This window comes from Prionailurus viverrinus, chromosome A3 (genome assembly GCF_022837055.1).
Source record: "Prionailurus viverrinus isolate Anna chromosome A3, UM_Priviv_1.0, whole genome shotgun sequence".
In the NCBI taxonomy this organism is placed as follows: Eukaryota; Metazoa; Chordata; class Mammalia; order Carnivora; family Felidae; genus Prionailurus; species Prionailurus viverrinus.
Window position 1 is genome coordinate 8510994 of NC_062563.1, and position 16065 is coordinate 8527058.

General features: G+C 47.3%; 1 protein-coding gene across 8 annotated transcripts in view; it reads left to right on the forward strand.

The window, feature by feature from the left end:
• BCAS1 (brain enriched myelin associated protein 1) overlaps nucleotides 1–16065 on the forward strand; it is a 99070-nt gene that overhangs the window by 81274 nt on the left and 1731 nt on the right. For 4 of the 8 annotated variants that reach the window (XM_047853660.1, XM_047853653.1, XM_047853655.1 and 1 more), the window contains 2 exons: nucleotides 4001–4066; nucleotides 9553–9816. In XM_047853660.1, coding sequence (XP_047709616.1) covers nucleotides 4001–4066; nucleotides 9553–9816 — 330 coding nt within the window. Of the gene's footprint in view, nucleotides 1–4000; nucleotides 4067–4299; nucleotides 7636–9552; nucleotides 9817–16065 lie in introns of those variants that run through there. The other 4 variants (XM_047853654.1, XM_047853657.1, XM_047853658.1 and 1 more) reach the window with 2 other exon arrangements.

A 16065-nucleotide genomic window follows, 5' to 3' on the forward strand; every position in this document is an offset into this window, starting at 1 on the left:
AAACTCAGGTTTTTGTTCATTCTAAAGCTTACTCTTACCCTCATGTTATTGCGGCTTCCTGTGCTCCTGGAAAGTGATTTTCTGTGAGAGTAAAAGGAGGTAGAACAACCATCGCCCCGTTTTTGTGATTCTCCTAGTAGTGTTTCCTGTGGAAACATCTTTCTGTGCTGGGCTTAATCTGAAATTACAACAAGGCAAGAGAGGGGAGAATTAATACATGATTTGCATAAAGCTCGGATGTACGTTTTCTGAATATATTTGTCATTAGAATGAGAATTTACCTTGGCTGTGTAATTTTGTCTGATTGTCCAATTCCGTTTCAAGTGAGCATCTTGATAAAACACAAAGGTTGGACGCATAGCCTTTGTTGATTCTGGATATTTCTAGCCGGTGTAGTTCCTTAGATTTGTTCCAATAAGGCAGAGCTAGTAAACAATCTTGCTGATAGACTCACACTAAATTAAAATATCTGCCCAATTCTTTTTTTTTAATGTTTATCTGTTTTTTGTTGTTTTTTTTTTTGAGAGAGAGAGAGAGAGAGAGATTGTGAGAGAGAGATCAATCATGAATGGGGGAGGGGCAGAGAAAGAGAGGAAGACAGAGAAGCCCAAGCAGGCTCCATACTGTCAGTGAAGAGCCGATGCGGGGCTCGAACTCATGAATGGTGAGATCATGACCTGAACTGAAGTCAAGAGTCAGACGCTTAATCAACTAAGCCACTCAGGCGCCCCATCTTCCCAATTCTTTTAAATCTCAACTTCAGTGGGATTAGAGATCCATCAAAATACACTTGTGTTCCTTTCAAAAAAAATGTGAAGTGACCACCAAACATTTCCACTAGAATTTTGACTAAGTAATATATGTTGGAGATGCCTCAAATGTTCCTTAGAGTATCAAGCTATAGGAATGCGTGACACGGTGAAAGAAATAAAAATGACTTTATTACTATGCAAAGCTTGGATGTCACAACCAGATTCCATCTCAACACCGCAGGCTGGATGCCCTAAGGTGCTGTACTTTGGCTCTCATGAATAAAAATAAAGCTCTGGAAGAAAGTTGCTCGGTACTGAACTAGAAAATATCTGAAATTACTTGGTGGTCTTCAAACTGTTCTTTAAAGTATTAGATAGATAGTCCCTGAAAAAATGTGGGGTTCCTTTCAACAGTAGCTCTATTTTTGACAGCTGGAGAAAATGAACGTCTGTGGTTATGGTCTTTGGACCACAAAGCCCAAAGTGAACTATTGGAATTGGTCTCTGAAAGAGGACTCAGCAAAGAGGAAAGAAGAGGGATAGAAAGAAAATGAAGGAAGGGAGGGAGGGAGGAAGGAAATTGTTCATAACTGCTGTTATTGAAAGTATCTCAAATGGACCGAATAAGACCCTTAGTCTAAACTCACCATACGGTCACCTTTGATTAATACAGCTTTATCTGCCTCAAAATGAGAGAAAACAGAAAAACCATAGAAAAGCTTGAAGTATTCCCTTCTTTTTTTTTTTTTTTAAGAAACTGAACTTCTTTGCCACGATCTCCCTGACAGCCTGAGGGGCTGTTTTCAGGACGCTTGCCTAGACCCACCGCTGCCAAGAAAGCTTCCTGATTCAATCCAGTTTCTCCTCCAAAGGTTAGCAAGGAAAGGGATGGAAAGAAAACAGATCGAAACCTTAAGCTGGCAGGGGACCTACCAGATACCAAACTGAAGCCACTGAAGAGAAGTTATGAGTCTCTCTCAAGGAGGAAAGGTGGCACCAGGGCTGTGCCTCCCAATGTCCATTCAGGTTTAGCTTAAAAAGCCACTCTGTGTGTTTGGCTGCCTGTTTTTGCCATTCGGAATTACCTGACCAACTAATGAGTTTGTGACTCCATATTTCAAAGGACGCCAGGGAACGTGTTTGGGCAGGAAGGGCTCCTAATGACGGCCTGAATTCTGGAGGCAAAGGAAATCCCAAAGCGGTAAAACCTTTGGATGGGGCGAGGAAGCTGACTGAACTGTTTATAGGGAGAGAAACTGTAAGCAAGAGACTCTATTTCTTTTTCTACATGTTCTCAAGCAAAACTGGCCCTTGTAGAGCAATGGAAAAGACTCAAGAGGAAGAAAAAAAAAGCCCCACTTTCCATCTACAAGGATCTAAAGTTTATGTAGAGGACAAACAGATCTTTCTTTGCCTTTGGGTCGAACACCTTGGTGAAGCCCATGAGGTAATGTCCCAAAGAAAAGTATCTGGAACTTCCAGATCCCAGGGGTTCAGGCTGAAGAAAGATCGCTTCCATTCCTAACCAATTAAAAAGCTTGCATCAAGGTTCTATGCTATGCCAAGCTCTGTAGAGGTTGTTTCTGAGGTAGGAAAGGACCTGGAAATTCCCATTCTGTGTGAAACCACTGACGGTCCTAGTGGAGACTACTGAATCAGAGCAGTACCAAATAATATTTAAAGATGAGCATAATTGACCTCTGAGGGTGGGCACGTCCCACAGACCTCCCTACTGGAGATTCGTCAACCCACATCTTATCCAAGCTCCTACCATTTTTCTAAATTGGGGAGCTTCATAGTGGACGCTCGATACATATGGGTTCATTGAATGGTATCTCCTGCCTTATAGGAGAGGCAGTTAAGAGGGTGGAATAGAGCGATTGCCCGGAGTCACATCCCGACTCCCTAACATGCTAGTTCCGTGACCCATGCTAGCTTCTCTGAGCTTCCATTTTCCTGACTGTAAAATGAGGAAAAGAACACTATTCCTCTATCTTGAGGCTCTGCATGACGAATAAATGAACCAGGGTGGGTTACTGCCTCACTGGAGCGCCTAACCCTTAGTGAGCACTCCAGGAAAAGTTAGCTTCCATAAATAACAATTTTTATTATCTTTACTAATAGGACTACCGTACCCCAGATGACAGAGGCATATAATATTAATCGATCAAAAAATTATTTGAGTGCCTTTGATGCTGTTAACTGTTCTCTGATGCAGGTGTTATGGATCCTTGCCATCTGCTGGCAGAACAGCTAAGATAGTAACAGTGGGATCTGAAGTCTTCCTGTTTGCCCCCCATTGCTTAACCTGTTTCCTACACCCCCTCCCTCCAGCAGGGGAGGAGGAGATGATTAGCGATGACTTAGTGGTTTAATGTGGGAATGAAACCTGAGTCAAAGTTGTTGATAAGAGCGGAGCAGTTCATTACTGGATTTCTTAGGTGCTTTATCGGGCATCGGGCACAGAGCATCACCGAGTCCATAGTTGAACCTGCAGTCCCCAGTATTGGTCGGCGTTTGTCTATACCAGTTAGCTGAAAGCAGTGATGCTCACACTGAGACGTGTCTCACCTGAAGGGCTTGTCAAGTACAGGTGGCTCGGCCCCAGCCCTGAGAGTTTCTGACTCTGTAGATCTGGAGTGGTTCTCAAGAATCGGTACATCTAACAAACTCCCAAGTGATGCTGAAAAGCTGTGGTCCCAGGAACGTGCTTTTAGAGCCTTTCGCTGAGAGTCTGTTTTAAGGAGCCAAACCTATGAATTCAGCCCGTCCAACTCTGTCACTGATGCCACAGGCCACAGGGGTCACTAAAATGGAAAAGAGGGTGTTCCACATGCCCCATGTCTCTGCTAGAGGAAAAAACACAGGAAACATCACCACCTATGTGTTACCAAGAAAAGCCTACCAATGGTTTAATTGTTCATTCATTGAATACATTCAGCCACCTCCTGGTTCCAACATTAGCACACTGATCATCATTTATTTATCCCAGAATTCCCTAACACCAGGGTTTAAGACTTATGTTGTTGTGATTTGGGGAAGCCAACACTTGAATGTAATCGGACTCTGGTTGGAAGCCACATGGGAATCACGCATCTCAGTTGGTCTAGTTGGTCTTCCAACTGCAGAAGTTGATGCTGCATCTCAATAATGAATGACCGAGGTCAGCCATTCCAGAACTCCCCTTGCATTGTCCATGTTGCTGTGCTTGTAGTAGCTGAAAGGCCGTTGTCTGTTTGTTATTTTAGTCAGTGAAAGGGGATGAAGGGATCACCCACTCAGAAGAAATAAATGGGAAAGACTCCAGCTGTCAAGTAAGTGACCTGTCAACTCTGTTCGGTGGTGGGGTTAGCCTGCGTGCTCTTACTTCTTTCTAGCCTAGTTCCCAATGCAATTCTCAACCACAAGGCGACTCATTTACCGACTCTAGGTTGAGCACTTGCTGTACATGAGGCACTCTCTTGGGCTCTACAGACACATGCATGAACAGGCTAGAGTTTTCAGCTATTTCTTATTTAACACTTACTTTTCCAACTCTTCTCCACAGAGCAAACCCCTTCCCATCCTTCAAGTCTTGGCCTGAATGTCCCCTCCTCAAAGAGATGTCCTATTTCCATCCATCATTGTTGTGTCTTGTTCTGTTACTTCGTGGAATTTATGACACATTGTAGTAAGTCATCTGTCTATTCGTTATCTGTCTCCTCTACCCCTTTCTTTCTGTGTCTGGAGCAAGGGAGGGGCCTCTTCTATTTTTCCATCGCACTGCATGGTGCCTGGCATATAGTAGGAGCTATTTCTTTGAAAAACGAGTGAAGAAACATGGGATCGTGTGGTTTTTTCCATTATTTTCTCCACTCTAGAGAAACACAGCTAAGACATGTTTATAACTCCACATATTCATTTCTTTAAATGGGGTCATCTCATGCTCCATACCCTATTTTATAACCTGCATTCTTTCTTAACTTAAAAACACACCTCCACGAAAATCTCAACAAGTATTCTTCAACTAATTTTTGCAACACAGAGAACTGGTTAAGAGCAGAGCTGCTGGCTCAGATTGCCTGCGTTTGAACCCTGGCTTTGCTATCTTTTACCTGTGTGACTGGAAACAAATTACCAAATGTCTCCGTGCCTCAGTTTCCTCACCTATATCATGGAGCTAGGAAAAGCGCTGTCATACTTAGATGAGTCAGGGCACGTAAAGCACCTGGAAGTCCCAGCACGGAGGACGCGATGAATGCTAGTGGCCGTGCGAATCAGCACGGGCTGCCATACCAACTGTCATAGACGGAGTGGTTTAACAACGGAAATTTGTTTTCTCACAGTTTTGGAGACTGGAAAATCCAAGATCAGGATGCCAGCAATGGTTTGGTTCCTGGTGAGGAGAGCTCCTTCCTGGCTTTCTGACAGCCCCCTTCTCACTATGTCCTCACATGGTGGCTTTTATAGGGACACTAATCCTATTGATCAGGGCGCCATCCTTCTGACCCCAGTTAACCTTAATTACTTTCTTACTCCACATACTTTCACGCTGGGGGTTAGGGCTTCAGTCTAGGGAGCCATAGCAGTTGCTTTTGTTTTGTTACTGTTACTTATTATGCCGCTGATAAGAAATTACCACCCTACAGTATTTGTTCTTATCACACACACAAATGGACAGCAGTGACTACCATTCATTATATTTCCATGACCATAATACTTGGATTATCCTATATATTCCAACAGGGAATATATTGCTTTTTGCTGCATTCAAATTATCTCTGTTTTTCTTTTTCAACTTCCTGCTGTGCTTGTCCCCAAACGTGTTCTCCGGACCACTGGGAACCCAAAACTCCTCGAGTTCACTATCTTGGAAACACGATACATGTACTTTATTCCATATGAAAGTTTTAAACATAATTGTACATTTCTGTCTAGAATGTGGACGTGAAACAGTTATGCCGATCGTCTTGGATGCAGACTTGAGGAGACGGATGTGTGATCGTTGAGAGAATGATAAATGCTTTGTTTAATTTGGGGGATGGGAATAGACATTCTCTGTTCCCTTCAGAATTGTCCTCTCAGAGTTACGAAAAGTCTCGGGTGATGATTCTAGGAAAAGGAGCCCAAGGCAACTCCCAGTTCAGATGTGCCTCAGGGTCTGAATCAAACGGGATGTTCCCATGACTTTGTCCCCCAACTTCCAGCCAGCGTCACTCAGTTCTACAAGAGGATACACTCAAGATGATTCAAATGAGAATAATTTGTGTGATAAATCCTGAGACAGAGTCAAATCCCAAGCAAAGATTTTAAATCATCTACATTCAATGATGAAGCAATCATCGCACAGTTTAGATTCTTAGCTTACTCTGAATGTAAGGAACCAGCCATCTGTTATTTCCAGGAGTTAGTGTCTAAGCCATTAAAAAGAACATTTAAGCCCTAGTAGCAGTGGCGTAATTATGCGATAAATGGACCTGATCCACTGAAAGCGCCCCTCCTGAAAAAAATCAATGTCCCGTGAAAGCTATTGACGTGTGGGCACTTCTCACTCCCCACCCCGCAATGATTTGCCGAGGGAAATAGTGTAGAAACATCTGGAAGGCAAGTTGCCGGCCATCCGTTCAACCCTTTTTGGTGGAGACTTACTATGTGTCAGACGAGGTGCTGGGGATAAAGCCGTGGAGGACAGAAGAGTGTTGTTCTCCAGAGCTCCCCTTCCAGCAGAGGGAGGCAGAGAATGTTCTCAAGTGAGCCAAGAAACCCCCAAGATTAATGGAAGCATGAAGGAAACACAGCCGTGTTTTGTAAGAGAGGGGTAGATTGTCTAAACAGGGGCCACCGCCCCAGGGAGGTGACATCTGAGCTGAGACTTGACGGGAAAGAAGTGGCTGTCACGTCAAGCCCCGCAAACGTCCTGAGCAGGAATTACAGCAAACGTGAGGCCCCCGTTTTGAGAGTAAGCTTGTTCACGGAAGAAGAGGAGACCGTGTGGTCGGAGCAGAAGGAACAGAGGAAAAAGGGATTAGAGACGAGGTTGGGGAGGCACAGGGACACTCCATTCAACAAACATTTGCCGAGTCCCTTGTCTGCCCCCGGCTCTCGGACCCACACGGAAAGAATCTGTCAGGAAGGATCACCGTGGACAACGTTGGGTTGGGATGACGGACTCTTCTCTGTCGGCCTGGGTACGCACCATGAGGTACGATGTCTTCTGTGACTGCCCCACAGATGAGGAAGCTGAGAGACCCAACAATTCATTCCAGGTCACCCAGCAAGGGTGTGAAGGGACCCAGAGCCCACCGTGTGCTTTCAGCTGCAGACGCTAAGCCCTTAGCCAATAAGTGGATCTTAAACCTTCTATACGACAAAAACTATCAACGCGGTGTGCAAGTGGCTTGTGGCCTTTCTGAAGAGCATCACGGTGGGCGTTTCTGTCTCCTTGTGCAAGGGTACCTGCTCTCGGGGCTTTGTTGCCCTTGGACATCTGCGTCTTGACTTTTGCTACGACTTTGGCACATGGGGTCTGACGGAATCGCTCAGCATCTTTGGGGTGCCCTGGGTGTTTCCTTTCTCCAAGGAATCCTGCCCTCCACGGGGCTGCGACCTACGGAGCCTTTGGGGACTGGGCAATCTTCTCTCTTCTTGCTTATTTCTCAGGGCTACACTTGATACTGAGGGGGAACTTTGTCCGAGAACTTTTTAACGGGGGGACAATATGTAACTTTTACGAATCATAAGTTGTGAGCGTGTATTCCGTGCGTCCCATGCGGCCCCCGGGGGTGCTGGGGCTGTGGTTTTCTGTGAGCAGGGCTTTAAAACTTCTTTTAAATAATTTATTTACTTTTAAAATTTACATCCAAGTTAGTTAGCATGTAGTGCAACAATGATTTCAGGAGTAGATTCCTTAGTGCCCCTGACCCATTTAGCCCATCCCCCCCCACACCCCCTCCAGGAACCCTCTGTTGGTTCTCCATATTTATGAGTCTCTTCTGTTTTGTCCCCCTCCCTGCTTTTATAGTATTTTTGTTTCCCTTCCCTTAGGTTCATCTGTTTTGTCTCTTGAAGTCCTCATATGAGTGAAGTCATATGATTTTTGTCTTTCTCTGACTAATTTCACTTAGCATAATACCCTCCAGTTCCATCCACATAGTTGCCAATGGCAAGATTTCCTTCTTTTTGATGGCCGAGTAATACTCCATTGTATAAAAATCCCACATCGTCTTTGTCCATTCACCCATCGATGGACATTTGGGCTCTTTCCATACTTTGGCTACTGTTGATGTTGCTGCTATAAACATGGGGGTTCATGTGTCCCTTGGAAACGGCACCCCTGTATCCCGAGGATAAATGCCTAGTAGTGCAATTGCTGGGTCGTAGGGTGGTTCTATTTTTAATTTTTTGAGGACCCCCCATTCTGTTTTCCAGAGGGGCTGCACCAATTTGCATTCCCAGGGCCTTAAAGCTTTGAAGTCAGTATCTTAAACTTGACATATTTTGCATTTAAAACAATTCCTTTTCAAGTTTCCATGTGAAAAATAGAAGATTTCACAGCACTAGGGCCGCAATCCTGTAGAGCATCTGGCTGGGTCGGGACAGCCATTGCCCCTTTAAACAGGGCGTGTGATAAGTCGCCACAATCCCCTCCAACTCCAGTTTTCTCCCCAACATCAAAGCGGGCGTTGCTCGAACTGGTGTTTTTCTTACGCTAGAAAAATAGTTCTTATGTCGCTTTCCCAACGGGGGTGTAAAGTCTCCATGTGATTATTCTTACCCCAGGCCTCTGGCATGTTTTTATTTTATCTGTGTGGCCCCCAACTATGGGAAAAAGGCTTCTACTTCACAGATATTTTGTTATCTGTAATTTACCAAGCATTTGCTAGAATTTTGGATTTCACAGCTTCCTCCCTCGGAATTATAAGGAACCAAGCAGGATTGCAAAAATGTCTCTGTAGCATGAAAGCTGTACATTCAAAACTAAAAATAAAACACTCCTCTTCTTTCACCACTGTTTTATGAGTGATAGCACACTTTCACACCAGAAACCACGGTAGACATAATCAGGAAGAAAAGAATAGGCACCACCCAGAAAAGAGTTGTAAGTGGAAGAAACGCTCTCAAAGCTGGCTTAAGCTCAAAAGGGCTTCAGGAACGGCTAGATCCAGGGACATATGTGATGCCATCAGCTTATAGACTCCTTCTCCCTCCCTCTCTCTCTCTCTCTCTCTCTCTCTCCATCTCTCAACTCTGCTTTCCTATTGGCTTCCTTTTCAAGCAGATTTTTTCCCCTAGAGATGGTGCTGGTCCTGGAAGCTACTCCTTCAAACCCAATGGAAAGAGGGCAGACCTCTCTCTTGATTGATTTAGCAAAGCTCTGAGATTGGCTCAGCTTCCAATCTGTGTTCAGCCATTCTGAACCAATCACAGCAGCCCAATCACATGCAAGGCTCTGAAATTGCCAGGCCCCAGCCACAGGGATGGAATAAGTTTGTCTGACATGAAAGAGAGGAAAGGGAATCCTGGTTCCCCAGGGAAAACGCAAGTTGTAGTCCCAGGAGAGGGAGGAAAGAATACTGGCTGGGAAAGCATAAATTAGTGAGTGAATTATTAGGTAAACAAATAAATATCCCCTACTGTGACCTTGAACCATAATGAGGATTCGCACATTTTTTCTTAATTTTGTTTCCCATCTCGTCCAGGATGCATGAAAACGTAGACACCCTCCAACACTTGAACACCTCTGTTTTGACACGTTTATTCACCTGCTATGGAGGCTTGTCTTGCAGCTACTAAATATGCGTTTTGTTTGAACTTGCTGTAGACATCGGACTCCGCGGAGAAGGTCATCATGCCCCCGGAGCCGGAGCCGGCAGGGGCGGGCCAGAAGGGCAAGGAAGGTTCCTCCAAAGACAAGAAGGTGGCGGCTGAGGGGAACAAACAGAAGAGCAACAAGCAGGACGCCAAAGAACCCGCCCAGTGTGTGGAGCCGGCCGCGGTGGAGGTGAACTCACTGCAGAACGGGGACAAGTCCCAGAAGAGACCGGAGAAGCGGCGACAGTCCCTCGGCGGCTTCTTTAAGGGCCTGGTAGGTGGATTGTGCGACTCTTCTTTCTGGGATCTTGGGCCGGAAGTGTGGTGCCCGCCTTCAAGGAGGGACTGGCTTGGACATTGGTCCCACAAATACTGACGGAGCACCTTCTATGTGCCAGGTGCTGTGCTAGGCACGCAGAGCGAGGTGGACACAGACATCACCCACCTGCAGGGTGTGGATCGTTGGGGGCGGGGGTACTGAGTGCGGGGAGAGCCAGGAGGTGAAGGGAACCTGAGCATGAGGATGTGGCCCTGCCCTGGGGTTGAAAGGAGTGTCGGGGAAGGCTTCTCAGAAGAGGTGAGCTCTAAGGTGGGGCCTCAAATTAGCCTGTGCAGGAGGAGGCAAAGGGAGGTCTGAAGGCACAGTGCGTTCCTGCCTATGGAACAGCAGGTGCGTGGGGGTGCTGGAGAGACAGCACGGAAGTGAAGTTCAGTCTGGCTGGAAGAGAGCATAGGAGGCAGGCACGGGTGGTGATAGGGAGCACCAGGGTTGGTCTGTGGCCAAAGGGAGACCCGAAGTGTTTAAACCAGGAAACTACTGTGAGCCCGATCTTGGGTGTTGGGGATACACAGGCGACTAAAAATTAGCTCCTTCCTTCCAGAGAGGCCTACACAGGGGTGAGCAGAGGCCAGACATTCAATAATCGATGAACCTTTGGGTTATGTGTGTCTATTCGATTCTTCTCCATCTCCTGCCCGAGACTGTTAGCCTTGGGAGGGCAGTGGCCATACTGTCACAGGCAGACGTGCTGTCCTCCGCAGCGTGGTGGATAGAGCATAGTAGACACCCCGTAAGTGTTTGTTGAACGGATGAAGGCGTAGATGAAGTGAAATACGACGCCGGTAAATGTTTTATTATATAAGTCCTGGCAAACAAGGAGAGTCTAAGGGTCGTTAATCGAATGATAAGCGCGGTAATCAAGCATCCATTCGCAGAAGCCACAAGCGGAGTCATACCTAGACCCCGCGGGAATGTGGCTGGAGCCCATAGAGGAGGGCACGGAAATAACATTGAGAGTAGCCGTGGGGCCGGGGTTCACTGGGGTAACCTTCATGTCGTGATAGAGCTGGGGGTAGGGACATGGTCTAGGACGTGCCTGAGACCAACTGATCGCTCCTGATTGCCCTGGTCCCTGAATATCTGTAGGTATTGATGACTTCCGACAGATGGAAGCTGGAGAGTCTGACGGTTCCCCTGGGCCCAGCTTTGGTCTCCAAATATCATCTGTGGGAAGCCTGTTAGAAATGCAGCGTCTCGGGCCCCAAGTTTAAAGTCTTAAGATAAATGCTATCACATTTCCATCTGGTCTCAGTGTGTGTATAGAACCTCAATGTGAGGCAATGCCCGAAGTCAAGCTCTGGGGCTGTTTGGAAAAGGGAAGCCTGGCCCAGAGTCCCTCCGTCACCCCCAAACCTCCAGTGAAAGCTCTTCTCCAGTTCTTAAGAGGTGAAGGAGACCAACCACCAAAGGAGGGGGTGTCTGAAAGATTGATCGTGCTTTGGGTGGTTTTGCTGGAAAATTTGTCTCCATTCTCAGCTCTCGCTCCTTGGAGAGGAGTGTAAACGCTAACCGCACTTCTCTAGACATTTCCAAACCGACTACTACTTCTGCCCAAAGTTCTGGTTGAACCATTCCCTGCCAAACCACAGCGCACAGGGCGGCATAGGGCATGGGGAGGGTGCTGTTCTAGAAAGGTTCTGAGCTCACGGGCCCAGTCTTTCTTGTTGGTTTTGGTTGGTGTTTTGGGGGGGTTTCTTTTCTTTCTTTTTTCTTTGTTTTGGTCAGAGGCTCATGGGGGTGTTCTCTGCATATCCCCTTACCCGTGACACCCCTGGACCTGACAGGATGGCTCTCGTCCAATGGTTCTGAATCAGTGATTTTATTTGTGGGGGACGCTGGGCAACGTCAGAGACCGATTTGCTCGTCACAACTAGGAGTCAGTGCTACTGGGATGTTGTGGGCAGAGACCAGGGACCTTGCTAAATGTCCCATAGTGCACAGAACAGCCCTCCATGACAAAGAGGTATCCAGCCCAAAGTGCCAATGGTGCCACGTAGGACAGTAGAAAGGACAGAACGGTGCCAAGGAGTCTGTGCGTGAAGACAGGCAGCTTCACTTACTCGAGTCCTAGACCTACCTACCACTTCCTACCTAGCTATGTGACCTTGGGCTAATCACTTAACCCCTCAGAGCCTCCGGTGTCCCTTAAGCAAAACTGAGGTGATGATTACAGCTACCATTTGAGGGCTCCCATGAGAATCAAATGCATATATGCCCTACGGGGGGCGCCTGGGTGGCTCAGTCAGTCCCACTCTCCATCTCGGCTCAGGTCATGGTCTCACAGTGGTGGGTTTGAGCCCCGCGTTGGGCTCTGTGCTGACTGTGGGGAGCCTGCTTGGGATCCTCTCTCTCCCTCTGTCTCTGGCCCTCACCCACTCGTGCACTCTGTCTCTCTCAAAATAAGTAAATAAACGTAAATACACACACAGACGCACACCCTACCGGATCCAGCACCTGGCACGAAGCAGGAGTTCTGTAGTAGACGCCCTCATCTCCCTGGCAAGTTTTATGGGACCTTCCGTGTGGACTGGAGCTTAACCCCCAGCAAAGTGGGGACATCAGCCCACATGGCTCTCACCTTAAAGCCCCCACAGGACTCCCTTCCCTGCATTCCCTTCTCCCTCCGTTCACTGCCACCTCTCTCTCTCCCTCCCCAAGACCATCCGCCCCAGTCAGTTCCCCAAGTTCACCGCCAGCCAATCCCTGCTCGCTCTGTGCCCTCCCAGCGAGGTGGTCTCTGCTCGGCGCCTTCCTTCCCCCTCCTCCAGCATGCTGCCTGAATTCTAACAGGGAGCAGCCTCCTGAGCAGTCCATGCGACGTCTGAAAAGAACTGGAAGGAAGCCTTTAGAACTCGGCAGGTGCAGCTGTTTGCAAGCATTTGGTTTTTGAGCAGAGGGACTTCGTTCACAAAGAGACTGAGAACCTTCACGCGTGTGCATGTGGGTGTACACACACATATGTGTGGACATAGAAACACATCTACTTGACCAACACGGAGCCCCGATTGCAGGGGGAGTGGGCTCAAGAACCCCCTAGCTGGTGGCCCCCCCCATCTCTCCCCCTGTGGGAGCCCCTGAGACACCTTTATGTAGCGCTAGAAGATTCTGTGCCATCCCATCTGCATGTTTTACAGAGGAGGCGGTGGGGATTGGAAAGAAGGCAAGGCCTGCTCTTCGTTCCCCAGGGGCCCCTACCTGTCATCGTTGCCCGTCTCCACTGGGCACAGGCTCAACTGAGGCTTGTGACAGTTAGCTCAGTTACTCCGCCCAGGGCTTGGAAAGGGCAGTGGTGCACAGGATGGAGCCTGGACGACAGGTGATCTGAGGTCCGGATTCCAAGTCCAGGTGGCCAGTCCGCTGCTACATAAGCTGGCCCTGGCTCATCTTGGAGCCGGTTTGCACATCTGTAAGACTGGTTACTAATCACTGCCCCCCTCACCGGGCTGGTGAGAGGGACCCGGTGGCAGTGGATTTGGTTCGGCTGGTTGTAAACCGTGAAGTACCGTCCTGATACAGCAGGCAGGACAAAGGTGGCCTCCAGGGGCTCTGAGCGCCAAAGTCCATGCCTGAGGCGGCCAGAGGGGGAACGTATGTGAGCGAAGAGACCTGGGAGGGGTCTGTGGCAACTGGAAAAGCAGGTGCCCCATCTAAAAGGGGGCACCGCCACTCGGTCCCCGTCATTTATCGCCTTGCAGGTTTATGGGTCCAATATGGCAGGTCTTCTTGCTTTTCAAGAGAGAAGAACAAAAGTGCGGATTGTAATATGAAACATTTGATTTTTATTTTTTTAAATGTTTTTTACTTAGTTTTTGAGCGAGAGAGAACACTAGTTGGGGAAGGGCAGAGAGGGGGGAGACAGAGGATCTGAAGTGGGCTCTGTGCTGAGAGCAGAGAGTCCGACGTGAGGCTCAGACTCACAAACCAGGAGATCATGACCTGAGCCACAGTCAGACGGGCCACCGACTGAGCCACCCAGGTGCTCCAAGGCATTAATTTCTAAATGTCAGCATTTAACTTAAAACCTAAAAGAAGAAAATCTGTTTGTCATAACCCATTTACAAGCCAAGTTCAGCTCAAGACAGCCACTTAGCGAGCTGAGTTTGATAGACTCAGCCCATCAAGACCCTCAGCACTGGGGCGCCCGGCGGGGGGGGGGGCTCAGTTGGTTAAGCATCTGACTCTTGATTTTGGCTCCGGTCATGATCTCACAGTTCATGAGTTTGAGCCCCACACCGGGATTCTCTGTCTCCCTCTCTCTCTGTCCCTCCTCTGCACGTGCTCTCTCTCTCTCTCAAAATAAATAAACTTAAAAAAAAAATCTAATAAAAAAATTTAAAAAGACCCTCAGTACCTGAAGGAATAGGACCTCTGACGGCTAAGGCTGAGTGTCGGGGGGAGGCCTGTGTGAACCAGGACAGACAGCAGCACAACGGAGGGCATGCTGGGTGACGTGGGGACAGAAGGGATCATTTTCCCCAGGGCCAGCCTAAGTCCAGCCCTCGAGAAGCTCGTCCCTGGATTTGCACCCAGCTCTACCACTCCGTGGCCGCGTGACCTTGGACAAGTCGCCTTCCTGAGTTTCAGGTGCCTTATCAACGGGCCGATTCGGTCACAGAGTTAGCCCGAATGAAACGAGATCAGATATGGCAACCTTAGAACCATCCCTGGCATGTTGTAATTTGTCAGGGGGGAATAGCGATTTTTATTCTTATGGTGATTATTATGATTCTTCTTCAGTCAGCCCCTCCCTAGGCTGTAAAGATGCAGGTGAGTGAGATGCCACCAAGTGTCCGGCAACTTTGTGACTTAGGTGTTCACGGTGCAAGGCAGACGGACTGGCTGGGAGCCACCTAGAGCACAGGACACGAGCTCAGGACTCGGGCACACGGGACACAGAGCTCGGGTCCACCACTTCCTGGTGGAAAACAAGTGACTTGAGCTCACTGAGCTCTCTCCTTTGAGTTGATGGTGACAGTGATGATGGGGTCAGCTCAGAGGATGCTGGGAGGACCAGGGTGACCTCACGAATGAGACAACAGGCTCACAGACAAGGGATTGATCAGAGGTCAGGAACCTGAGAGGGACGGAGCCGTCCTCGAGCTTTGAGTCCCAACTTTCACTACTCCGTGTTGGCCTCTCCTCTTCGTCTTCCCAGACGGACACGATGTATTGCACAGAGTAGGTGATCCATACGTGCTGTCCCGTGAATGAACGAATGCAGCAAAAAGCAATCACAGTAACTCTTTTATAGCACCTACTGCGCGACCGCACTTCACATACGCTCACATCTGCTCTGCACGGCCTCCCGGCGAAGCTCCGCTGGTAAAATTGAGGTGCACGGGGTTAAGGCAACCTGACCAAAGTCAAGCAGCCAGGAAGTGGCCGATCTGGAATTCAAAACCCAGCGATCTGATTCCAGCGGTAAACTGCACTACATTGCATTCTACTCTACAGAACATGCTTTCCACTGTACTACTCTGTATTACACTGTGCAACATATGCCGCAGTACGTTGTACTGTATACGCACCATATATGCACCCTGTGTACATCCTATCTGTTGTACTATACTAAGCCATGCTATATTACTAAGCCATGCTATATTCACTATACCATTACACTATTGTCCTACACTGTGTGTTGTACTATCTTATCCTATACTGTGTATGCTCCGCTATACTACATTATACGACATGGTACTATGTGTATTACTAGGCTATATACATATATAAATATGCTTTGTAATAGCATATTATACTATTCTACCCAATATTATACTATACTGTGGTATATATGCTATTGCATACTACACTGCGCTACATACACTATACCATACTGTATTTATTGTATTATATTACCCTATATATATTATCTGTATTATATAATATATACTATACTATTTATACTATGCTATACTATAATATGCCATGCTACATTTAATACACTAGATTTCATTATATGTGTACTATACAATATACATCATCCTATATTATGGCATCCTATATTACATAATACTAGCCTGTACTATGTATATATACTGTACTATATATACTTTATTATACTATATATTACACTATACTGTACAACTATATATACTTTGCTATATCACACTATCTCATATATATATATGTATATATACACACACACACATACACACTTTACTGAAATATATATACTATCCTATA